Consider the following 27,923-nt stretch of genomic DNA (forward strand, 5'->3'; position numbering starts at 1 on the left):
TTTTTAGAAGAACAAATAGTAGTGAGCTTAATAATTAAGCCAAAAAACCCAAGAAAACAATAAAGCTAATTGGATAATTAAAGTGACATGTAGACAAAATTAATAGAAACAAACCAAATAATTATATTCAAAATTAGTTTGTGATTTATTTAAATATTTTCTTCATTTTTTTGTTTAGAATTTCATTTTACGTGCGTTTCGGCTATTGCCTTCTTCAGGAGTCCGTCATTTGCATTAGGACAAAAACATAACACTGCAAAACATATAAAGTTCATGTCACATAAACACATACATAAATGATTTTATACTGTAGATAAACATATCTTATGGGAGCCTTGGGTCTAGGTCTAATTCATATAAAAATACACACTATGCAAACATTCTTTGAACACTAAGGCAGTTAATGTCAATTGACATTATATCTCTGAGCAGTTACATATTCAAGGAAAACAATTTGATTTATATACATAGAATGGTTATTTGTCTGATATGCAGATAAACTTGACATTTTCAATTTGAGACAGTTACAACCAAGGTCTGTATTACTAAATTTCTCACCGAACATCTATAGATCTGGATACCTTAGACAGATGGCTGTGAGCATACCATCAGAGGACTGTATATAGTATACAAAAAGAGGCTAGCAGAAAATAATAATGAAAACGATAAAAGAATGAAAAAGAGGAAGGAGTTTAGATAGTTGCTGTATTGGTATATCTGAAAGTGGGTTGTAATTATGGTTTATCAGTTTAGTTTATAATCAAATAATTGCACAAAGTTCCCCTGGGGGTAATGTCTATGCGAGAGAGAGTGGGATAGTTCTTTCTCTCTGGGGGTGTGGTTGTATCTGTAAGGCAGGGGCGGTCGTCCCTTGCCGTCAGGCATTGCAGTGCCGGCTTGACGCAGGAGCAGGAAGCCGATGATGATACGAAGCGGCCGGTTGGGAATGCGACAGTAGTCGTAGAACCAGCCTGTTGTGTGAGGTTTCCCTAATTCCGACAAGGGACGACCGCCCCTGCCTTACAGATACAACCACACCCCCAGAGAGAAAGAACTATCCCACTCTCTCTCGCATAGACATTACCCCCAGGGGAACTTTGTGCAATTATTTGATTATCAGTTTGTTGGGACATGCACACTGGACCCCATTAAATATTGTCCCCCTTTTTAGTCCCCCCTTGTTGTTAACTTATCAGTTTAGTTTCCCATATATGGATTAGGATAGACTTATAGAATATTGACCTAGTAAAAGATTACAAACAAACTCATTGAATTTACTTACATACGAAGAGGGTATACACTTATTAGGGAAAATCTCTTGACGGTCAATCATCTGGGTAAGGTCGTACTCTGTACCTCGCTAAATATAAAAAACAACAACTCTTATGTAGCAGGATATGGTAGAGAATTATGCTGGTAGTCACAGGCAGCTAAAGAATAGCGAATAGAATAGAATACTTCCCATGTCTAAGCATTATTACGGTTCGTAAAAACATGTGTAGTTGTCAAATGTGCTCACGCAATAAGGTAGTTTTTTGTATTTATACAAAACATGTGTAGTTGTCAAATGTGCTCACGCAATAAGGTAGTTTTTTGTATTTTACACTTATATACCTAAATATCCTATTTATTAACCATAACAGCATTTGTATATTTTGGCATTGTTATGGGTCAAACTCTTCGTCTCAATTGACAGCAAGTATCGCTAGTAGAATAGATATACTGTGTTAGAGTTAAGAAAAAAATGAGGCCTATATAAGGAACCATATTAGTATCGTTATCATTATCTTTACCTTGCTAATGTTCTTATTATCTTTATTCATATGATACTTGTTCCACTTGCAGGGGTATTGAAGTCATGCCAATAGATGTACAACACTGCGACCAAAGGAGAGAGATAATGTAGGATGTTTACCGATCGAGAGAAGAAGATATATATCAAGATGGTAATTAGCATGACATATTCGTCTATATACCTTATGGGTTGTTCTCTGTCCCTTCGTGTAAAATTGGTTAGGAGACGCGATGACATTCCAGGGTTGAAGTTACTATGAGCACATAGCTTGTTTGTTTGTGGTGTCTTAGGCGATTTCTGTCTGAAGTAGTTCGGGGAATGAAGAAGGAGGGGGAGAAGTCGGGAAAAGGTTCGTTTAAAACAAGCTACAATAGGCGTCTGGTTATAATTAAAAATCAGCAACTTTAATCACTGAATTCAATGGCACTACATACCTGATTAATGTTAGGCACTCGAGCAATGTTGCAGTTATTTAGTTATATGTAGCTCCCTGTTGTTGAAGCGCCTCGAGACAAGTGTATACCTAAGAAAGGATATGAATCTGATTAGAACCTGGCTGATTAGAACCTGGCTGTTGTTAATCTCTAGGGAATCAGCTTGCTAAGCTCAGTCGAATTACATACCGAAGTAAAGCCGGGCATTTTGGTTCATCGGGGTTCAGCATGTCCTACGTTGTTACACCGAAGGAAACAAATGCCGAAATGCCTGATCTTATATATAGCTCTCTGTATCCTCCGATATTAAGTGGGAACCGGTGTGTCTGGTTAACATAAGGCGTGGTAACAGGCAGAGATGTATTACTACCTGGGAGGTATACTCGTAAATGATCACGTGTACCAATGAGCATGCGTTCGTAGTTCGAACTATGGCACAAGATAGTTACTATCTATGTGATATGCTGGTGAGTGATCACGTGTACCAATGAGCTTGCGTTCGTAGTTCGATCCTTTCTCTCCGGCAGAACCCAGAGGACCAGACTCCCTCCTTTCCTCTCCGAGCCTACACAAATCAACTGCAGAATCCCCCAAAGATCATCACTCAGCCCCACGCTCTTCAACATCTACATGGCCCCCCTCACCGCCATCTTCAGACAACATGGGCTCAGCATAGTATCTTACTCTGGCGACACCCAGCTCATCCTCTCCCTCACGAAGAACCCCGAAGACACCAGACTCTGTTTCCAGGAAGAAATGAGAGACGTAGCCACCTGGATGAAAAGCAGCTGCCTAAATCTCAACTCAGAGAAGACCGAGGTTCTCATCCTAGGAACCTCCACCTCCGCCTGGGACAACACCTGGTGTCCCTCTGCCTTCGGGAGTCCGCCCACCCCGACAGACCACACACAGAACATCAGCATCATCCTCAACTCCTCCCTCACCATCAATCAATCAATCAGTGACATTTATAGAGCGCACTACTTACCCGTTGGGTCTCAAGGCGCTTAGGGGGGGGGGGGGACCCGCCAGATCAACTCCATCGCCTCCACCAGCTTCAACTGCCTCCAGATCCTCCGCAAGACCTTCAAATGGCTACACCCGGAATGCAGAAAAACCGTCACCCACGCACTCATAACCAGCAGGCTGGACTACGGCAATGCCCTATATGCCAGAATCAACATAACTCTCCTACACAAGCTACAAGCCATCCAGAACGCCGCAGCCAGACTCGTCATCGGAACCCCATGGCATGAACACATGAACCTACACCTTCGGAACCTCCACTGGCTCCCCGTCGAGAAGAGAGTTACCTTCAAACTGCTCACCCACACCTACAAATCCCTCCACAAATTCTGACCCAAATATCTCAACGAGCGAGTCTCCTTCCACGTACCCAAGAGGAACCTCCACTCCATAGACCTCGCCCTCGCAGAGACCCCCGCATCCGCAGAACCAGAGCAGGAGGAAGAGCTTTCAGCCAAAGCTTGGAACAAGCTCCCAGTGAACATCAGACGCTCCCCCAACCTCCACACCTTCAGGAAGATCCTCAAGACTTGGCTCTTCGACTGAATCCGGAGCTGCACCCCGCCCCCCCTCCTCTCAGCGCCTTGAGACCTTCACGGATAAGTGGAGCGCTTAATAAATCCCTTTATTGATTGATTGAACAGGTGTATCACAGGCAGGAGCAGGCCTTTAAGTGGCCTGGGTCCTGCCGGTGCTCACTGGCAGTTCTTAAAAGTAGGTGCTGAGACATGTCTCTATTGAGGCTCTCTTAACTTTGCAGCAGCACCACCCTTAACTGCCTTTGATGTAACTTAAAAGGACTCGTTTTTGTTCTTTCAGAGTCTTTTTAGAACTGAAGCATTTTCAATATTATATACAACAAAGTCATTGTTGTTTATTTATCTTATGCAACTAACAACCATTAACACCTTAGCTGCTTCGCAAATATCCCTCCCCAGTGCTGCGCTGTCCATTGGAACTAGTGCTGAATGGACGTCCAATGGTCGTGCGCAGCACTGGGGAGGTAGCGCTCGTGTCGACCGTTGGCCGTCAGCAGCGCTTAAGAGGCTAACACAGCCAATAGTCTGGCTTGTTGTATTAATAGTTGTATCAAATATCTGGATGCAATGCAGAAACAGAAAAATACCAGCCAGGCATCACACTCTGCTAAGCACAGATTTTTAGTTTATCCGTTTTTAAGCCACGCCCTTAATTACATCGACCACACCTCTTTGAGAGACCCCCGACTTTGTTTCATCCCACGTAACTCCCTGGGCAGGAGTTGGGCATTTTTCTTTCACAAACAGATTAGGAGCTGCATTGTCAGTGCAGGTTTATGGTCCTTAATAATTGCAGCACCGGCAGCAGGAGTGCAGGCTTTGCTCACCCAGAACAAGAGAGCAATGCAAGAAGCAGAAAAGCCAAGATTCCATCCATGTCTAAGGTAAGGGGGATGGCATAAGCAAACATCTCTCAAACAAAGAGCAAGAAGCAACAGTGCCTGATCCTCTCAAACAGAGCAGGCACAAGGCCCCTCACAGACTGAAGAGGTGCAGAAGAGGCAGCAGCAGTGCAAGCTTGTTACACAAAACAGGTGTGTGCCTAGAGGTACAGGGAAAGGACATACAACAAATGTGGCATAAACAGGGCAAACCTTTTTGATATAGGCAGAACAGTCGCACAATCTTCAAACACATACACATAAAACAGGGAGGCTCTTCGAATGAAGCGGAGGAGCGACGCCCCAAGTAAATGCCCCCGAGTCCCGAAATGAAAAACAAAATGGTAATTCAATACCATTTTATTTTTCAGCCTCCCCTCCTGAACCAAGAGTCAGGACGGGGCGGGGTATTTTACCTACTGACTCTGAGAGAATTTTACAAATCACTTGGCGGATATACACTCTCTCCTTTCCATTTCTGCAGTAATGCCCTCCAGTACTTACCGCCCACATCTGCGCACCAGTATCAAAGCTGTGTGGACAGGCGGGCGCCCCTTGCACGTGCGTAGCCCCGCCTCCCGCGCGCCTCGGCTCCTTGATGGATTTGAAAAGACGACGCTCTTGCTGCTTCGGCGACAGCTTGGCAAGAAAGGCATGCGGGACACTGACGGGATCTGAGGCCGCGCAGGTGTTTCATGCAGGGCGTCGCGCGAAACCATTCCTGGAACACTGATGGTGAGTTGTGTCCTTTAACTTTACCAACAAGAAAAAATAATGGAAAATTAACAGCTGTGGACCATGCGTCGATGTACCTCTCCAGTCCAGTTTTTTTCTATGAATTTCGGGGTTTGCGGTCGTGTTTATTTCATTATAAAACATAACGACAAGTCCCAGAATTAAAAGCAAACACTTGACATGAGGCAGCACATCACGAATAGATGTGAGAAACTTGGCAACAAGGTCGAATATTCTAGCTCTCTTCAGAAACAAGGGCGCGTCTGTAGTGTACTTCCAGTGAGGTAACCGGTAGATGTGAGTTGGGGGACGCAACCATGTGTCAAGGGGTGTCAGTGTGTTTGACTGGTCGAGGTGCATACCGCACGCCCGGCTCAGCAGTGTCAGGCAGCAGCTAGCCTCAGTCCGACGCTGCTTATGTATTCAGTTTTACAAAAGTGTGCTAGATTAAGGAAGTGTGGTGGGTCCCTTTGCCAACCCTGGGAACCTGTGAGTCACAGGCATCGCACTTTCAGAGAATGTCATCCTGTCCTGACTCCGCTTATTGTGACAGAATAGATCAATGCTTTTTGGCCCTGCGAGTCTTCGTAAAGTGGGCGCCGTCATTTCCAGGAATTGTCTGCATCTCGGATTCATCACATCTCAGAAATGATCTGTAAGTAAAGGGTTACAGGTAAATTCTGATGTCTCAACCCCTGCCGCCTGAGCCGTGTCCTTGTTCTAGAGCAGGGCAAGAGACCATTAAATCAATGGGGTTCACCCACAGAATCAAAGGACCTGGGTATGAATAGTGTAAAGAATGATGGTCCTTGACTTTGATTTAAGTAAACACTTAAATGAATATCATTTGTTTTTTGGTTATGCAATTAAATTCGCATACATTGATTCAATCAAAACAGTGGGAGAGATGTATTCAATAGTAGACAATACCCAAAAAGTTTGACACAATTGACTTGGAAAAACCGGGAAATTGAAAAAGCAATCAAAGTATAACCACACTATGTATATTTGTTATATCAAAAATTCACTTATTTATTTACAATTTGATAAAACAGTTGTCTAAACGGCGCAATAGACTATCAAGAGTATAGTCAGTGAGGAAGGAAAAGGGGTGCTCAAGTGATTAGGAAAATGGAGAAATAGACAATGGTGATAAACAGTCATATTATTTACACAATACAAAGCGGGATAGCCTCCGCTATCATATGAGCCTGTCCCCTATAAATGTCAATTGGGGGGGGAAAACCTCAATTAAACTAGGAGGGATACAGGCAAGTCAATTGGTAAGCGTCGACGTTTCGACCCTGGTGCTCTTGGGATATTGAGGACCTCGGCTGCGGGTCTTCTTCAGGACTGTAAGGGGGGGGCGGCGGTGTAGCTTGGCCGTTATCCAACAGATCGTTTGGATTATACACCTATAGTACAAGAATGAGGTAGGTATTAGAAACTAGGTGCAACATATTTACAAGTGTGGTTGATGGTGGGTATTGGGTACATTACCAGTGAAGTTGTTCGAGTATGGACCTCCGTCCACGCTTCTAATGGGTAGGTCACCTATTAGGCAGAAAAAGAGTGCTGGGTCAGGACCCCTATCCCAAGGGTAATTGACTCCAGGTAGTTCTTAAATCTGCATGTGACTGGACTCACCTAGTGTCTTGTGGTGGTCAGATGATGTATTGACTCTCTATCAGGCTGGTATTCTCAGTTGGGCCTGTGGAGGATGGAAGGACAATCAGCACCCCATTTCTATATAGACTTAACTGTGTCTATTGAGTAAGTTCGCTGGGGACTTACCGCTAAAAAGAAATTCTGGCGCGGTCCTACCGGTGCCCCCTCGGGCGTTCCGGTGTTGTTGGTATCTGAGTATATCAGTGACGTTAAAGTTCGCCCTTGTTCCAGTGTGGAGCAATTCCCTCACTCTTCCCATTTCTCTTACTCTATATCAGGTAACTTGAGTACCTGCCAGAGATACTTCACACTGGAACAAGGGCGAACTTTAACGTCACTGGGTCGAAACGTCGACGATTACCAATTGACTTGCCTGTATCCCTCCTAGTTTAATTGAGGTTTCCCCCCCCCCATTGACATTTATAGGGGACAGGCTCATATGATAGCGGAGGCTATCCCGCTTTGTATTGTGTAAATAATATAACTGTTTATCACCATTGTCTATTTCTCCATTTTCCTAATCACTTGAGCACCCCTTTTCCTTCCTCACTGACTATACTCTTGATAGTCTATTGCGCAGTTTAGACAACTGTTTTATCAAATTGTAAATAAATAAGTGAATTTTTGATATAACAAATATACATAGTGTGGTTATACTTTGATTGCTTTTTCAATTTCCCGGTTTTTCCAAGTCAATTGTGTCAAACTTTTTGGGTATTGTCTACTATTGAATACATCTCTCCCACTGTTTTGATTGAATCAATGTATGCGAATTTAATTGCATAACCAAAAAACAAATGATATTCATTTAAGTGTTTACTTAAATCAAAGTCAAGGACCATCATTCTTTACACTTGTTCTAGAGCAGTCTGTAGACACCGGGAGCTTTGTTCGTGAGAGCTGAGCTCACTCACAGAGCACAGCTCAGAATGTTGGCCAGGTAACCAGACATCATTTTCATCACGAACGGATACAGGTAATGGGGGGAAGGATCCCGGGGGCGAGGACACGAGTTCTATCAGAGAGGAACAAGCAGCAGAGAACGAATGGGCAGGGACGGGGTGCATCGGAAAGGGAAGGGCACGCCGACTGAGGTCATTGTAAGGGGCTGGTATGGTTTCTGGGGTGGGATGGAAGGCACCAATGATTTTAAGAAGAATGAATCACAAAAGGGCATGGGTTGGCAGAGAAGCCAATTATTAAGAGGGTGGATAGGCATCAAGAAGGGAGGGGTTGCACGAACCAAACCCCTCCCAGACGTGCGAGTGGTCTTTGTCCCTCCCATGTCACCTGCGCTCCTTCCACTTTCTTGAGTACACTGAGAACCACTTATGGTGCAAACAGTTCCCACTGGGTACAAATCTCAGTGTTGGCGAGCTCTCAGCACCCCTCCACCCCCCCCCCCAAAAAAAAGATTCTACACATTAACATACATGCTTGTGCACACCACTGACTCTCCAACTCTATAGTGTGGTCAATGGTAGGCAAGAAGCTCTAAGAAAACTAATCTTGCAGCAGGTCAGGTATACTCTAGGAAACATGAGAATCCGTTTGCCCTTGCTGTGCTAACGAACTCGATTGAATATAAAACCCTGCATATATCGCTAATGAATTACTGGATACGATGACTGTGGGCACATTTCTCTATACTTTTAATTGCACTGCTACGGGGTTGCTAGGACATTTATTTCACAAGTGTGTCAGTCTTCATACAGTCTAACGTTATTTCTTAATGCGCCCTAGGTAACAGCCCCACACAAGCTACTCTCCACTGGGCCCCAGTGAACCTGATTGCTCCCTTCCCTCGTATCATATTGCAGTGGAGAAATCACGTAGGCATGTGCCTGTGTCTTTTTAGGGGAAGCTTAGGGGCATATGTATCAAGCCTGTTCCCCGTTCGCAAACGGGCCGATTCTCAGAATTGGCCCGTTTGCGAACGGCAAAAGGCCTTTTGGGAAGTATCATCCCAAAAGTGCATCACAAAATAGGAAATCACAAAATTTGCAATTCCCTATTTCGCCATTGCATTTAAGGAATCGCAAATTGCGATTCCTTAAATGCGATACAGAAAGGACCCAAGTTGTGCGATTTTGGCATGAGAAATCGCATTTTTTTTGTATTTTTCAAAGTGCCATGTGGATCACATACATGCCCTTAGGGCATGTATGTGCGCCACATGTGCACACATACATATTTCAGGGGTTCAACAGGGTGTCCTTTTGACACCCTTGCACCCTTGAAATTGCATTCACAATTTACGAGTATCTAATGGGTACTCGCAAATTGCGAATGTCATCCCATTCATTCCATTAGGAATGAATGGGAAAGTGTTCCTTAATTGCAAATTGCAATTTGCGATCTGCAATTAAGGAATATTAAGGAATCGCAATTAATACAACACTCAACTTATCTCAGGCTGTAAATTACCTGACGCTTGTCTAATAGTGCAGGCAGTCATTGCTGCACACAAAGCGAAAAATGTGATTATTAAAAAGAATGAAACGTGAAATAAGGGAAAATTAACCCCTTCACTGCTAAACCTTCCGCCCTGTGCTAAGCCCTTTTTAGGTGAAGCTATAGGAAAACAACCTCTTGCAGCTGACCAGGACTTTGCACACGCTTGTGTGTTTGTTTTGATTATTTTAATTGGGCACTGCGTTGTGTCTTTTAAAAAAGACAGCATACAATTGGGCAAAGGCGGGGCACGGCCCACCTTTGCTCCGCCCACGGCCTAACCAGTGTGGTTACCCGCACGGGCAACATCTGTTTTCAATTATCGTGCCCAGACGTGGACGCTATAATTGAAAACAGATTGCCTGATGCTCGCAAGAGCACGCGCACACCACTCGCGGGCTTGTATCCTCTCTGTTATTAAAACAGAAATGCTGAGAGCAAGTTCTGCAAAGTGTTTGCTTGGTTGCAGTGTGTGCCGCGTTGATGTCGCTTTTCTTTCGGTGGGTTTTCACTGTTGTTTTTTGCTTCCACGCCCAGGGTTAATTCTTAGCCTACTCAAAGTTATTGCGTTTATATCGACATCTGCGAGATGGCATGGAAAAATATGCTGTATAATGTTCGCTCTCTGCCCAGACATTCTATTGAAATTTGGGACTTACTCTTCTCCATACAGCCTGAGCTCGGGTTCTTAACTGAAACCTGGCTAAAGCCCCACTCCACGCCCTCTGTCGCTCTTGCCATACCGGAAGGCTATAAGCTCATTAGGATGGACAGACCAACTAAGATGGGGGAGGAATTGCTATCGCTCAAAAAGACATCAATTTTTCTCTATTGGATGAATGTTGTAATGTAAAGATGGAAGTCCTTATCTTTCGAATTGATTTTTCACCCCATGTCAGTTGGAAGGAGCCCTTAGTCTATCGCCTGCCAGGTCCGTTAGCGGATTTTTCGCTTTTACTTACCAAACTAATAGCTCCCTATGTACTGGCAAGTAATAACTTTTTACTATTAGGCGATTTTAACATCCATAGCGAATGTACCACCAATGCTGCGTCACTAGCTCTTCTGGAAGACTTAGCACTCTTAGGCCTAAATAAACAGAATGAAGGTCCTACACATAAGGCCGGCCACACGTTAGATATTATCCTGTCTAATTCCCCTAATGTATTGTGTGAGCCCCCACTACAACTAATTTGGACCGATCATGCATTAATTGAATTTTCCATCAAGGGCCACAAGGAACATAGGGGACAACACTTGGACACCTATACGACTCGCAGGCCGTGGCAAAAGGTTTCCCCAGAGAGTTTCCAAGCCTCCTTTGAAGTACCACAAAATAATCCCTCGGATAATCTAGCAGAAGCCTTAATCAAATATAACCTGCAACTAACTTGGACCATTGACCATCTTGCACCCCTGAAATGATCTCCCAATCACTCTAAACGCCCGCAAGCTGCCTGGTTCTACCCACAGCTATGTATACAAAAAAACTGTGCGGGAAATATAAGAGAAAATGGTGTATTACCCGTGAGGAGAGTGAAAAAACCCAGTTCTCAGTCTCTTTGTCAAGTTACCACAGTAACATCAAGACTGCTCGTACAAATCACATTTCTATCCTACTTGTATTGGCTAGCAATGCTTTGAAGGTTCTATACAACATTCTTCAGTAATTTATAAAACCTAAAGCTTACGAGAATTTTGGAGCACCTTCACAAACACTATGCTATGACATTGTACAACATTTTTCACAAAAAATAGAACAAATTTATGAAAAAATTGTTTCATCTGGAAATCAACATCTGACTGCCCTGACTACAGAAATTCTAGAATTAACTCTCCCCCATGTTGCTTGAAAGCTTTCCCCCATTAATTACAGCAGATGTAGCGGTTCTAATTCATAAAGTGACGTTCCATCGGAATGGAAAGCTGCGCAGATTATGTCAATTCGTAAGAACACCAAGGCCGCTCTGACTGATTTGGCCAACCTCCACCCCATTTTGCTCCTACCATTTCTGAGTAAATTAGTAGAGGGATATGTCAACAAACATCTCTCAAACCGTGTTGAACTCCAGGCTGTTTAGATTCTTCCCTGTCAGGCTTTAGGCCCAAACAAAGGGGCCAATTAGGATTGCGGTGAATCCGCATCCTCTGGGCCCGCGGAAGCCACCGCCGGCCCAGAGGATGCGGATTCACCGCCTTGGTGAGGGAAAACACCAACCGCCACATTACGATGGTGTTGGGATCAGCGGCGGACGGCAAGTCCATCCGCCGCTGATCCGCGGTGGGTGTATGCAAATATGGTGGCAGTGTCTGCAAGACACCGCCAGCCATATTATGATGCAGGCCGAAACATGCTTTTCCACGGCGGCTTTTCCGCCGTGGAAAAGCATGTGGTCTTTTGTTTTTGGGTGCCCGCTGCGAGCCCCCAGCGTGTTGGGGGGTGCACATGGGGGCAATGCGACAGGCACCACGCGGTGCCTGCCGCTTTGTGCATGCAAATACACAGCATGCATATTTGACTTTGCGGCGGGTGCTGCTTAAAGCAGCACCCGCCGCAATGTCAAATATACGGGATGTGACCACCAGGGTGGCGGTCACATCCTAATTCCAACGGAGGGACCGCCGCTGCCCCTGCGGACGGTCCCTCCACCTCGGGGGTGGCGGACAGACGCAGGTCCGTCCGCCATCCTAATAGGCCTCATAGTACCGAATCAGCCCTGCTAGAAGTCACCGATAACATCAGAATGACTCTAGACAAGGACCATTCTATGATTCTGGTGCTATTGGACCTATCTGCCGCCTTTGACACAGTTTCCCATCAAATACTACTCAGAAGGTTGAGGGAAATCGGATTAAGAGACTCAGTTTTTCAGTGGATGTCAAGTTTTTTATCTGGCCGATCTCAGACGGTCAACCTAGGCCCATATTGTTCGGCACCCATGGAACTGTCCAAGGGAGTACCACAGGGCTCATCCCTGAGTCCTACCTTATTCAATAGTTATGTAGCTCCCTTGGCCAATGTTCTAAGAACACACAGGTTTATTCCAATATAATACGCCGACGATACACAGCTACTCTTCCCTTTCGATGAATTCACTCCCACTGTACAAAAGACCTTCTCTTCGGGTATGAGTGCCATCTCATTTACCATTTCATAAGTCTTTATTGCGATTCTTTATCTTAAAGAATCGGTTTACTTTGATCAACTCCCAATACGGTGCTTTAAATAGCTTTTTGGATGGAAATGCAGCAGTATTGGGGTGATCCCAAAGATTCCTCATCCCCATGTCAAACAGCAGTGATTTGGCACCCGAGAACCATGGGATCCTGTGAGAACGACTTAGTCACCTGACTTTCAACAAAGTCCTGGCATAAAGATGGAGCTCTGGGGTAGTCCACAAGCGTCTCCAGAATGCCAGTGGTCTGTAACAGGCTACATCTTACACAGCTTGACAGCCAAGATCGTACAGCATTGGGATTCTAGGGGACGATTGTGGCAAACCCACTAAGGATCTAAAAAATTTGTTCTGGGCAACTGAAAGAGGGGAAAGATCAGTGAAACCCCAGAGTTCAGCTCCGTATAAGATTGCTGGAGAGATTTTTGATGTATAGATTTTAACTATCGGAGCTATAGGCTTGGTAAGTGGCAAACAATATTCCTTAAGCAGGGCACCAGCTAACTGGGCATGTTTTAACGCCAAGGTGGCTATTTGAGGCTTCCAGCTCAGCTTGTCATTGAAGGTGACACCTAAGTAGGAGAAAACGTCCGTTTGCTTGGAAATCGGATTAAGAGACTCAGTTTTTCAGTGGATGTCAAGTTTTTTATCTGGCCGATCTCAGACGGTCAACCTAGGCCCATATTGTTCGGCACCCATGGAACTGTCCAAGGGAGTACCACAGGGCTCATCCCTGAGTCCTACCTTATTCAATATTTATGTAGCTCCCTTGGCCAATGTTCTAAGAACACACGTTTATTCCAATATAATACGCAGACGATACACAGCTACTCTTCCCTTTCAATGAATTCACTCCCACTGTACAAAAGACCTTCTCTTCGGGTATGAGTGCCATCTCACATTGGATGAAGAACCACTTCCTCCAGTGTAATGTCGGGAAAACTGAGATTTTACTTTTCGGAGAGGCTCCCCTACTCTGGTCACCCAACTGGTGGCCTACTAATCTTGGGATTCCTCCAGATCCTAAAGCCTGCGTCAAGAACCTAGGAGTCCGCTTGGACCATGCCCTTGCTTTCAAGGAGCATTTAGGTGAGGCAGTGGGTACCTGTTTTCGCACTCTGTGCCTACTTCGACGAGTCTTCCCCTTGCTCCCAGACTCTGTTCGGAGGACCCTGACTCAGGCACTCATATTGAGGCACCTGGAATATTGCAACGGTCTGCTGCTCTCTGCCAGTGAAGCCTCGGTCAGCAGACTTCAGGTGGTTCAGAATACGGCGGCACGACTAGTTCTAAATATGCCTCCCAGATCAGCATCTCGCCCTCTTCTCTTGCACCTCCACTGGCTACCCATACTCCTACGGATAAAATGTAAAGTGTGCTGTACTATCCATAAGGCACTGTTCAATCTTGGCCCCAGCTATCTCTCAGAAAAATGTATCCCTTATCAACCCTCAAGGCCCCTATGATCTAGCACCAAATATCTGCTGAAGGTCCCTCGAATTAGGAGAGCAAGGTTAGGGGGAAAGGCTCTTTCCTATCTTGGCCTGCGATACTGGAATGAACTTTCTCTACACTTAACAGTATGCTCTAATCATCTTCATTTTAGAAATCTACTTAAAACTACCCTTGTTTGCTTCTAATTTCTGTAATCTCCGCAAATGTAAATGATGCGTGTCCAAAGCGCAGAGATACTCCCCGGAGTCGATTCTGGCACTATATAAAACTTTAAAAAAGAAATAAATAAAGGTGGAGTCAGACAGTCAGGATATGAAGCTGCAATTTCTTTGTTACTGCTGTGTGCGCTTAACCTACTGATGTATCCTAGCTTGGTCCCGCTCATTGCACTGGAGTGCACTCAAATACCACTGCATGCATAACTCTAATCTAACAAAAGTTGCAGCATGTCCAGTATACAAGTATATGTTAACCATAAATATATATATATATATTAAAAAACAGGCCACAAGCCTGGGAAATGGATAGAAAGTGCAAAAGAGCCCGCCTCACTGGGTAAACTAAGGCTCTGTGAATACGAACACCCTGTGCTTTGGAGGGGCTTCAATGCGCTCTCAGCAGCGCTCTGTCATCACACATTTTACACATGGCACGTCATATCTAGACTTGGGGTACAACACTCCCAGCCTCCCCAACCCCACCGCACCGATAAAAACGCGCATACACGGTTCGCATGGCTGCGCCCCCTCATAGAAACACCTTCTGTGACGATGCACCTTTGCCAGGCTCCCCGAGGCACACCAATGTGCCACAAAGCAGTGAAAACGGTTTACAGGGCACTACCGAAAACTGCATGTAATAACAGAGCATTAGCTCCTTCTTTTGATTTGTATTGTAACATAAACCGACACCCCTGGTTTTTGTTTCGTTATATATTAATACCACAGTGCACACAAAATACACAGGTGCCTACGACTATGGCGTAACGTATACACAATGTCCTTGTAACAATCTCCTCGCCTGTAATAAGAACAACAAAAAACACCCCTGCCGGGCCAAAATCGTTTATCACAGCTGACTTGTGACGTGACAACACCGGCTTCTTAACTCCAGTATATTAAGGCAGCTCTCTCGCCTCTCAAACAGAAAAGAAGGAATTGAGGTGACTGGCTTTTCGCTCCTTTCTTCTAAACGTACTGTCGTATCCTGTGGCTACGATGTGCACATCAGTCACAGGACAACAGGTGATTGCAGGTATCTCTTTTATTGTTATCGCAGGAGCGCGGCGCAGCGCGTCTGTCCTCTGGTCAGTCCTGGGCTTCACTGTCCACTTCCTGTCCCTACAGGATGTGGTGTCCAGTGACCTGGTCACTGCCCTATGACCCACAGGGTCCTAGTGCCCTGTCGTCAGTTGTCGCCCTGAGGTCAAGCCACTACACGTACTTTCTCTGAAATCCCCATTAGCTGGTAACGAATCATTTAAGGGGGTGCGTTCAATTGTTAGAACTCATATAGAAGGCTTTTATTTACTTGATTTGACCTGTTTAAATATGTTTTAGAAGTTGACTTACGATCTTCACAGTTACTGTTCTTGTCCCAGTTAACCTTACACGTTAATTATTCTGCATATTTGTGATCGAAGATCACCTGTCGGAGAGAGGTGACGGACCATGGTGTGAGCGGAGGTATAGGGGGCTAAAGGGGTGGGGGCATGCAGAAGGCTATACCATATATTACTCAAGAATGCTGCGCTACAAGCCTAGATACTCGTGTTTGCAGGCACTCTCTTTCTCCAGACAGGTATCGTGACAGCGAGGCACATTTCTGCTCTTGATCACATGGCAATTAGAGGTGCAGTGTAAAAATATCGGGTGGCCAATTTTAAAAAAAATACACTGAGTAACAAATGCTTCAGAGTTTGCTCTTATTTACTCCTTTCTTTTCCAGTGTGTCATCAGTAGTTGTTTTTACAAGTAGATCTAGTGTTGTTCCTGCTTGATCTGTAGTATGTTTAAAGCATGCAACATGTCATTGGTGTTACTATTAGTGTTAAAGCTTCCATGTTGCAGCACCCGGGCTCATGTGCTGCATGGCTAAATACTTATAAGGTCCCAAAGGCGAGACCAATTGCATTGCAAATGCTTGTTTTGGCTACTTGTGGTAGTTCGCACTAAGGCCCCGATAACGTTTTGTCCGCATAAGATATCCTTGGCAAATTTGCGTCCTTTTTTTCCAACATCCTGAGGTGTCTAAAGGTACCCAAGGTTTGTGGATTCCCTGGAGGGACTAAGAAATTAGCCAAAATACAGATACGTTTTGTTGTTTTTTGGGAAAAATGGGTAAGAATTGCTGCAGAAGAATATGTCTGTATTTTTTCCTGCAAATTGTATCAACAAAGTGTTTGTGGTGCGAAGATCACCAGCTTTCCAGCTTTCAGGAACAGTCAGATTTTTGACAGAAAGCCAACATTTCCTACACAGGTTTGGCATTTTACCGGTACATAGCCTATTTTTCCTATTTTTTTTATTTTCAACTTCCTTCCAGTTAGTGGTAGAATTAGGTCTGAAACCAATAATGGATACCAGAAGCTATACATTTCTGAAAAGTAGACACAATTCTGTCTGAATTCAGCAAGTGGTTGGTTGTGTAGATAAAAGGTTTTCCTATAGAAAGTAACAGGTGAAATAAAACAAATATTGAAATTGAGTTAAAAAAAACAGTCATTTGTGTCTACGTTTTCGCCTGTAACTTTTTCTGACAATTTTTTAAAGCAATATACAGTTACATCTGCTGAACGCTTCTAGTTAACTGAGCTGCACCTTGCAATGGTTTTTCATTGTGTACCCGGTATACCGCAATTTATTTGGTAAAAAATAAAGAGTGAAAAATAGGTATCCGGGAAACCTATGTAATTCCGAAATGGGAACAAGATATGGAGTTTAGAAGCAGTGGTTATTTTTACATCTGTGAATTTGTGGGTACCCATAGTAGCATGTGCATTAGAGAGCATTTTTCGAAATTACTTCTTTTTTACACACTGTCGAACATTTGGAAAGCAGAAATGCACAGAGAGATAATTGGTAATAACACTTGTTCTGAATATTTTGACTAAAGCAATTCAGCAGTGACAGTTTACTATCAACGAGAGGACTAAATGTCAGATCTTTCCAGATATGTCTGCGGAGACGGCTTGTAGATGTAAAGAGTTTGTGAAGCTCCTATATCTATTCAAAGCACAGGGAGGGCAGGCATCTATTGCACAACAATCCAAACTCAGGGTGTTGGCTAAAGGGAAATTTCATATGTTCTCTTGCATTGACGAGGTACAGGATTTATTGAAAGAGATTTCCACTGTAAAATGAATTACTGGTTATTATTTTTTTCTTTTTCTTCTTTATGATTATTGGGTCTACGCTGCTGTGTGGGGGTTGTGGGGGGAGGAGATCACCCAGGGTGCAGGGATAGGGCACCCCATAGTGTAGAAGGGAGGGGACAAATGTGGTTTGCGGGGCTTGCAGGGTTGACCACATATTTTGGGGGAGTTATTTGGGTTGATGGTGGGGGGCGTTGGGTAGTATAGTAGCAAAAAATGAACAGGAAAAATATGTAAAAGCAAGTAAGGAACAGGAAAGATATAAATTATTTAGAATCAAGCTGAAAAGGACAAAAAAATTCCAGAGATTGATCTCAAGATGGAATGAGGGAGAAAATTAGATAAGCTGGGTTAAAAAATGCAGGATATAAAAATTGTAACATGTAATGTGTATGTATAACTTAACCCGCGGAAAAGTGCTGCTCTTTTAAATAGGATAACGTCTCTCTCTCCCGAGATTGTACCTTTGCGAGAAACACATTTTAGGACTGATGCCCCAAAGATATCACTTCCTAAGAAGTATCAACAGGCATACTTCTCATCTGCTAATTTAGCAGTTCGTGGAGTAGGGGTTTTATTATCTAATACTTTAGATTGGCAGGTTAAGGATATTTGTTGTGATTGTAAGGGCGGATGGCTTTGGGTAAAAGTAAAGCTGCAGGAAACAATTTTGAATTTGGTTAACTATTACGGTCCTATCGAGGATGGTACTGCAGCACTCGCCCTAATCTATCAATTAGTAGTACCAATGGAAGGTATATTAATTTTGGGAGGAGATTTTAACCTTATTCAGAATCTGGCCCTTGATACATCAAATAGAGCAAAACGCCAATTAAAGCCCAAAACCGCAAAAAGTATTAAATAGGTTCTCTAATGATTTATCACTAATAAATCCTTGGAGACTTGGGCATCCTAGTCTCTTACAATTTACTTGTTACTCAGCAAAATATAGATCAGCCTCCCGTTTGGATTAGTTTCTAGCAGATGAGTTGGTTGCCAATGGCCCGACAGAAATTATGGCCAATTGTTTCTCAGATCACTCATTAGTTTCATTCACATTGAAATTAGGAAGCGCTATAAGAAAGAGATCAAGATGGAAGTTTGATAAATCCCTACTGTAAGATATGAATTAGTTGACAGAAGCTAGAGGGTTTATTAAGGAGTTTTTCCAGCTTAAGCTAAATACGTCTTCTTTGTTTACGGTATGGGAGGCATTTAAAGCCACCTTTAGAGGCCAGGTCATATCATATAAGGCAAAAATAGGTAATATTAGGAAACAAAAGATTCTGGCATTGCATACAACCATAGAAAAAGCTTGACTAAAGGTAGTTCTAACACCGCTGCCTATTATAAAAACACAACAGCAAGATTTAGATGAGCCAAGGAGAAGTTGAAGGATTTTTTCTACTAGATGAGATTACAGGTAGTATGGCCTATCAGCAGCAGCTCTACGAGAAAAGCCAACAGATGGGTAGATTTCTGGCTTGGTCTACTAAATGTCAAAAAGATGCTCAGTTAATTACCCAAATTAAAAATCCATCAACTGGTATATTAGAGGATGATACAGAGGCAATTGCTGAGGTGTTTCTTACACATTTTAATCAAATATACTCAGAAACTAAAGTAACAGATAAGCTATCATTGAGGAGTTATTTCGAAGAACTAGAACTACCCTTAGTATCACAACAGCTTTCTGAGACATTAAATGCTCAAATAGGAATTACGGAGGTTCAAAACAATTTAAATAGTATGCCCAATGCCAAGGCTTGTGGTGGAGATCGGATTCCGGTGGCAGTATATAAGGCATTTCAAGAAGAATTGCTTCCCATTTTAACAAGATTGTTTAATCAAATTAAAGAATCTATAGACATCACAAACATTTTTAAAGAATCAGTAGTGATAATTTTCTTAAAAAAAGACAAAGGTCCCTCCGAGCCCAGCTCTTATCGCCTTATTAGTCTGCTAAATACAGAATACAAACTGCTCGTGAAAATTTGGGCAAAAAGGATAGCACCCTGTGCACAAGTAGTTCATAGTGAACAAAATAGTTTTATTCCAGGACGTCTCATGGCCTCTAATACATATTTTTTATCGCAAGCCATTGATTATTTTTCTACTAATAGAACCAAGGCGGTGATAATGATGATAGATGCCAAAAAAGGCTTTTTATTTGGTAGATTGGAGAGCTTTATTTTTTATTTTTGATGCATTTGGGTTTCTGTCACAATTCATTCAGCTGTTAAAAAAGGAATATAGTTGTGCTGAAGCTAAAATTATTATTAACAGCTCAGAAGCTGGCAAGGTTAATATTAAACGAGGCACACACCAGGGATGCCCGTTATCAGTTTTATTTGAACCCCTGGCTGTCAGTATCCGGAAGAGCTTAATGATTTTGCCTCGAATTATGGGGATGGCAAAAATTAAGCTACATGCGTATCACATTATTATATATCTTAGAGCAGGAGCCGTCAATATACAGAATGCTCTTGATGAAATCCAGAAATTTACTCAGATTGGCGGATCTAAAGTAAACCAAGCAAAAACTGAAATTTTTACATTTAATGTGATTCCTTTGGATATTCCATCTTCCATTCAGTTAAAACCACCACATCTATTTAGATATTTGGGGATACACGTTAGAAATGATTATGGGCAACTATTTTTATTAAATTATACCAGCATGCTCACGAAAGTGAAAAAGCTATTAGACAAATGGTCTATGCTCTCACTATCATCAATAGGGAGGATCTCTATGGTCAAAATGTCGGTGCTTCCTTTATTTTTGTTTCTGTTTGACAATCTTCCTTTGAAAATCCCGAATGTATATTTCAAAGAGCTAGATCAAATAATCAGGAAGTTTGTATGGAATAACAAACATTCCCGGGTTAAAATAGCTACATTACAATTATATATATCATCAGGATGCTTGGCACTTCCACATTTTCCTACGTATTACCAGGCTTCTTTAGCTAACTTACTCTCCCAACTCGGTTAAGAAAAGTCGTTTTTTGATCATTTTCTGCTAACTCATATGCTGAAGGAAAGTCCTATAAACACTCCCCGTTTTTCTACATATGGCAAAACTTCCGAAGAAAACAAGGTATAAGGTGATACTGATATTAGCTGAAAGAACTTTTTAGTTTTTAAATCTCAAAATAACCCTATATTTCATGCAGATATCCCTATACAGGATTGTGAACCAGAAGGTCTTATACTGTTAAGAGGACTTTATCAGGTATGGCAAGAGCTAGGGAATTTTTATAATCATGAATCATTAATTACCTGGGAAACGGATCGACTGCAAGCCAGTATACCAACTACCAGCCTCTTTCTTAGCTTCTTATAGCTAGTTAATTTTCTTAGAATAAATATTTCTATGATGGGCGAAATAGCAAGTCAAATCACTAAGCAGATGGCAAATAAAATGGTGGGGGTAGGCTGTTGGTATCGGTTGCTTCATCAAAAGGCCAATTCAGATGAGATCTTGACAAAAGAGCTTAAAAAAATCTATTCGGAGTCTGGCTGTAAGTTTAATGTCAAAGAATGGAAACAGCTTAGTGAGTTAGCAAATAAAGCATTTAGAGGGGCTAACTATAAGAAAACAAATTTTTATTGCGATGGGTATTAGATTATGCACTTGAAAGACTATCCAAAATGTTTCAAACAAGCCCGAATCAATGTTTTTGATGTAACAAAAATGGTAATGGTGGCTGGGTGCATACATTCTATGAATGTAATGATTTGCAGCACTTCTGGAAGGTGATTTTTGCTGAGATGTCTCTGATTTTTTCCTTGCCAATTGAGGCATCAGCTATGTTGGTGTTATTTGGCTCATCAGCGGAAGTGAAGTGTTTCACAAAACATCAGTAATATTTTATATTAATTTCTATTGCAGTTGCTAGGTCACTTGTCCTTCAAAACTGGAGAAGCAATAAACAACCTAGTATTGAACACTGGTTTAATAAAATGTCAAGGACCTGTAGATTAGAAGAGGCCTATGCCAAACGAATAGGAGCAACTGTAAGATTCAGTGGTATTTGGAAAAAATTTTCTTTTAAAGACCTCGCGGACGAAAGATGATTACAGGATGTAGGAGATTCTTGCTATAAATACAATGCATTTTCTGTATTACAGGGTCCGCTTGTACAATGTAAACAATTTTATGCACATGTCACTTTTTGGAAGTATATCTGCTGCTAGATTTGTATGCACTCTACCCTTCTGCACATTGCACTTTTTACGTGATTAGAGGGATATCCATTGTAAGAATTGTATGCACTTTAATCAAGCAAGAATGTTTTCCATTCAGGTTTTGGTATTTTTTAGATAGGAGTATATGCAATGTCGAAATTATAGGGAATTTCTATATCTTTTATCGGTATCATAATGTGGACCTTTTGGAACCATGGGGCATATTAGCAAGAACCTCATTCAAATTATCACTGTTTTAGCGGCAGGAAACTGCCGCCAAATCAGAGATAATGGGCTTGCTAATATGCGTTATAGAATTCCAATAGAAGCCCAGGTTAGATGTCCTGCACATCTAACGTGGGCTTCTATTGGAATTCTATAACGCATATTAGCAAGCCCATTATCGCTGTTTTAGCGGCAGTTTACTGCCGCTAAAACTGCGATAATTTTAATGAGGTTCTTGCTAATATGCCCCATGTTTTTAAAATTATTCGGATAAGATGTATTATGTATTTATTATGGAGTGAGTCTTATAGCTATTATTAAGTGTGATTTATAATCGTGTTGTTTTGGTCTAGTTTGTATTTCATCATTATTTATGCACTATATCTGATGTTATAGAACTTGACAGTTTACTACTGATTTTGTGTATTTTCCTGTTCAAATTAAAAAAAAAATTAAAACAAACACTTGTTCTACTATTCTGTGTTCGCTTAAGTTTGCTGATAAAAATGGTATCTCACTTGTGTGGGTAGACCTAGTGCCAGCAACAGGAAATGGCCCGAAACACAACCTGGACACATCATATTTTTCAACTGAAACTGACCCTTTTTTGCATACATTTACCTGTAGATTTTGGGCCCTACCTCAGAAGGCACATTGGGAAACCTAGCAAATATAAATTTTTGGAATCTAGAAACCCAGGAGAATCCAGGATGAGGTGACTTGTGTGGCTTTCATAATGTTCTCTTACCCAGAATCCCATGCAAACCTCAAACTTTGTCTAAAAAAAAATTTTTCCTCACATTTGATTGATGGAAAGCTCTGGAATCTGAGGGGAGCCACAAACTTCCTTCCACCCTGCATTTACTCACATCTTCCGATAAAAATGGTTCTTCACTTGTGTGGGTAGGCCTAGTGCCCACAACAGGAAATGGCTTAAAACATATAGTGGAGACATAAAAAATGATCTATCACAAAACAGCCTGGTTTTGCAAAAGGGTGACCTGTGCTTTTGGTCTCGGGCTCAGTGGCCATGTAAGGAAACTTAGCAAACCTGACATTTTTTTAAACTAGAAATCCGGGGCAGTCCAGGGGAGTGAGGCTTACGTGGGCCCCTCAACGTTTTCTTACTCAGAATCCCATGAAAACCTTAAATTCAGATAAAAAGTCACGTTTTCCTCTAATTTCTGTGTGGGAAAGTTGTGGGATCACTGTGCCAGCACAAATTTCCTACTACTCAGCGTTCCCCCCACGTCTTCCGATAAAAATAAAATCTCCCTTGTGTGGGTAGACCAAGTGACCACGACAAGGAAGGGCTCAACCCATATTGTGGAGACATCAAAATTATCCATCACAAAACGACATGGTTTTGCAAGGGGGGCACCTGCATTTTTAGTCCTTGGCTCGGCAGCCATCTAGGAAAACCTACAAAAACCCAGCCATTTCTGAAAACTAGGTAACCGAGGAAGTCCAAGGATATCTGACTTGCATGGATCCTCCAATGTTTTCTTACCCAGAATCCCCTGCAAACCTCAAATTTAGCCCAAAATTAATTTTTCTCACATTTCTGCGTGGGGTCACTGTGCATGTGTCTAGTTTTCAGAAATGTCTGGGTTTTGAAGGTTTCTATAGGTGGCCACCTAGCCCAGGACCAAACCACATGAGCCTCCGTTGCAAAAACAGGTTGATTTCTATAGATAGGGGGCACCGGGGTTTTTGTTCCCAGGATCGGCGGAGATCTAGGTATTTTCTGATGTGGGGCAGAAACACTGTGCCTATTTTGTTTGGGCAGGTAGGGGCATTGGCATGCCTATTCTGGGCAGCCCCCACCCCAACACTTAGAAAATAATAGTCCCTGGTATCTAGTGGGCTTTGCCCTCCCCAGAGGGGCAGATCTGGGGCCATTTCCCACATGTACCCCCGTGGGGTGGGGGGGGGGCAGAAAGACTGTGCCCATTGTTTTTGTGGGGTGGGGCATTGGCAAGCCCATTTGGGCAGCCCTCATCCCTACAATAGGAAGGGGCAGATTGGGGGCTATTGTCCCACCTGCCCCCTAGGGGAGGCAGAAAGACTTCAGTCCCCATTTATGTGAGGTGTGGCATGGCCATGTCATTGTGGACAGCTCCCACCCCTCTTTTATGAAAATTAAAAAATATATCCCTGGTGTCTGGTGGGCTTTCTGCCCCGAGGGGCAGATCTGAGGTAATAACCCACATCTGCCCCTGGGGGGCATAAAGACTGTCCTTTTGTGTTTGGTGGGTGGGGGCATTGGCATGCCCATTTTGGGCAGCCCCCACTCCTACATATTCAAATAAAAACAATCTCTGATGCCTAGTGTACTTTCTGCCCCCCAGGGAGCTGATTGAGGGCTATTGCACCATCTGACCCCTGGGGGATAAAGACTGAATATGCCCAAAAATATCTGGGGGAGCCCCGACTTTTGCCCAAGGGGCTGCTCCCCTTCCCAGGTGTATAGTGATGGAACCTTTCTTAGGAACCGCCATCCTGCGGCAATCCCCAAGCAGGGATCCACATAAGGAAAATCCCATTGGAAAGGGGAGATTCTCCCCTTTCCAATGATATCTCTCCCGTCGGCCTAGGTGCTTGGGGGGGGCTGAGATAGCCCCACAAGCATGCAGTTAGTGACACTTTCAATGTAATGACATCAGCGCACCATGGGCACTGATAGTCATTTACACTGAAAGAAAAAGGCCTCAGCGGCTGGGGAAGCTCTTCCCCAGCTCCCGAAGTGGGGAAATAAAAAAGGAAATCCCTCTGCTGTAGACAGCAGAGGAATTTCCTGGTCATGTGCAGAGGACAGAACAGTTCTGTCCAAAGCACACGATTACCGTGGCAGAGGATGGAACTGTTCCATCCTCAGCATGGAACAGGTTAAATAAATGCACAGAGACAGAGTGAAAAGATGGAAAATATTGACTGAGATAACAGAGTCAAACAAACATTTGCAATGCAATAGGTCTCGCATTTGTGAAAGTTGGGGCTATTGGCGTTGTAAATGATATTGTTTTTTACTTATGTTTTTATGTTTGTAGTGTACTGCATGTATGGTGTTTGGAGTGGAATTGTGTGGTTTGAATTGGAATTGTTAGTTGTGGAATTGTGTCGGGTGGAATTGTGTGGTGTTTAGTTTATTTGTGTAGTGGAATTATGTGGTATGGTGAATAGATAGAAGAGAGAGCTGTATAAAATAGACAGAAAGTAAGATTGGGAGGCAGAGGTGAATCATGTGTGAAGTGGTGTATGAACTGTAGACAGAGTCGTTTGGCAAGCACGCCGTCCCTGGTGACTAATGGCTCTAAAAAATAAAACTGTTTTTATAGTACTTACAGACAGGTAAACCCAGCAGTACAGCTTTCATTCATGTCACAAATCCCATACCTCGAAACTGAGAAACCGGGTTCAAGTCTCAGCCGAGACGCTCACCATCCTGTGATTCTGGGCAAATAACTTAATATCGCCCTGCCTAACAAAATAAATGTGTCCGTCTGTTAAACAACTGGTGCTAATGTAAAGCGCTTTCAGACTGACGAGCGGAGGTCGCCGAAGGACGCCACAGCCTCTCGCCAGCATTACGCAACTCTTGCCAGCCTTCCTGCCGCCGCAGCCACCGGGCATCACTGTGCGGCCCACCAGGAACAACAACCCCCAGTGACCCTCGCGACAGGAAGTCGTGCACGCCCTGTCCCGCCCCCGGAGGTGCTTAAAGTCCAGCGTGAGCCCCGGGCGACCGGGGACACTTTCAGACTGACCAGCGGAGGTCGCTGAAAGACGCCACAGCCTCTCGTCAGCATTCCCGCAACTCTTGCCAGCCTTCCTGCCGCCGCAGCCACCGGACATCACGGCGCGGCTCACCAGGAACTACAACCCCCAGTGACCCTCGCGACAGGAAGTCGCGCACGCCCTGTCCCGCCCCCGGAGGTGCTCAAAGTCCAGCGTGAGCCCCGCGGGAGCGGGGACACTTTCAGACTGACCAGCGGAGGTTGCCGAAGGACGCCACAGCCTCTCGCCAGCATTCCCGCAACTCTTGCCAGCCTTCCTGCCGCTCCAGCCACCGGACATCACGGCGCGGCCCACCAGGAACTACAACCCCCAGTGACCCTCGCAACAGGAAGTCGCGCACCCCCTGTCCCGCCCCCGGAGGTGCTCAAAGTCCAGCGTGAGCCCCCGCATCATGGGACGCACGCGGGCGGCGCCAGGCTAAGCCCGGCAAAGGGGGGGCCATCTGCGGCCGTCCTAGGCAGGACAAGGCAGGGCAGGGCCACCCCTCTAACGAGCGAACAGGACTATCTGTACATCTAACGGTACTGTGCAATTTCTGTTGTGGCAAGAGCATTGTGATACTGAATTGGGTCTATTTAAGACCAGAGGGACTCTACACATAGTGAGTCAGGAGGGTCCGTGGGATACAATGGGCAAGAGAAAGGTAATGGAGGGGGGAGGAGCCTCAGTAATTACAAAAAAGGTAAAAAGGCCACAAAATCCCAACATGCTGCAACTAATTGTGTTTTAACTAGCATTGAATCTATTGTTGAGAACTGTGAAGATATCTTATTGAGGGCCCCGTCTATTGAAGAGACGGGAATTCACGATCCCCTTGTAGATGGCCTGCTACTGAAAAGGAATAAAGTGATTCCTGCAATTTTTACCAAAAAACCTAAGAATATACTTCCAGTTGATGAATTACATTCTGTCCTTGTTAATCCCATTGAGGCTAATGTTAGCGAGAACACTTCCGGTCAATTTAATAGAAAATGTAGATGGTCTGTGCAGGCGAGATCATGTGAACTGGGTATTACTTGCTCTAACCGATTTTCTGAGCTGGGGAATCTAGGGAGCAAAGCGAGGTATTATTAAAAGGACCTGGAGGGGTTGTGGAGGTTATGAATGCTACAGTTGAATGTCCAAGATGTTTGAAATGTAATAGGACAATCATGAAGAAAATGGAAAGTTTGGAAGGGGACATAGCTTTTATAAAAAAATTACTGCTTGAATCAGTAAAGCAGGGAGAACTAAATGTGAAAAATAGCCCCCAGGCATTGATTGTGTCCAAATTGTCAATAGCCCAAAACGCAAAAGCAGTACCATTGAATGCTCCCAAAATAATAGGAGGGCCATTATCCAAGATTCCAGCCCAAACCTCGTTGGCTAGTGTGCCAAGAGGGCAGAATTTGACTAATTCCTACGCTGAGGTAGCAAAACCACGGGGACAACCATCAAAACCCAAGGATCCACATGGAGGCAAAAAAACATTTAGCGACTCAGTAGAGGCTACCAAAGAGGCAAATGCTGGGGAAACCTGGAGTAAGAAATGGTCTAATAAATCACCTAGTCTTCTAAACGCCACTGTTTACATGACCGGGGTCACTAAGCTTGGTGCTGCTAATCCCTAAGAGAGCACCGAATCAATCCGCAATAAAACCATTCACTGGCTGCGCCATGTGAGAGGGTGCAGATCGGTCATTAGGGAGGATATGATTAATGTAAAAAGGTTGTCCCTGTTCAGCTCACTAACAGACTGCATTGAAATACAGTTTGGTAATGTAGCAATTGCGGAGAATTTATTGGCCCTAGAGTATAGAACATGCCCCCCTAGGGGCTCTAACATACAAATTAGACATGCTCCGTTATGGTCTAGAGCTAGCCTTAGGGATGACTCGGAGCTCAATAAAATTGATTGACTTCTAAAGGATATCCTTTTGAATAGTGTAGCACAAATGAACAATATGTGTATTCCCGAGTACCAGTCTAATTTCACTTTAGGGCAGATAAATGGGGAGATGATGGTGTCCAATGCTGAGGTGGCCCCTGACTGGGGGGAAAGTAACAATGATCTAAGTAAAGTTCAATCTGCACTAAGGTCAGAAGCAGAGACAATGGCTCTGGGAATGTCCACTAGATGGTTGCCCACAAATACCAATATGATCAAGCTACTTTCTTGGAACATTGCGGGTCT

General features: G+C 43.6%; 1 protein-coding gene across 1 annotated transcript in view; it reads left to right on the forward strand.

Moving 5' to 3' along the window:
- Positions 1-5,314: 5,314 nt before the first annotated feature.
- Positions 5,315-27,923, forward strand: part of LOC147748446 (beta-1,3-galactosyltransferase 2-like) — a 76,680-nt gene continuing 54,071 nt past the window's right edge. The window contains exon 1 of the mRNA XM_086936439.1: positions 5,315-5,410. Coding sequence (XP_086792565.1) covers positions 5,408-5,410 — 3 coding nt within the window. The 5' untranslated portion in view covers positions 5,315-5,407. The remainder of the gene's footprint in view (positions 5,411-27,923) is intronic.

Source organism: Lissotriton vulgaris, chromosome 1_1 (assembly GCF_964263255.1).
Source record: "Lissotriton vulgaris chromosome 1_1, aLisVul1.2, whole genome shotgun sequence".
In the NCBI taxonomy this organism is placed as follows: Eukaryota; Metazoa; Chordata; class Amphibia; order Caudata; family Salamandridae; genus Lissotriton; species Lissotriton vulgaris.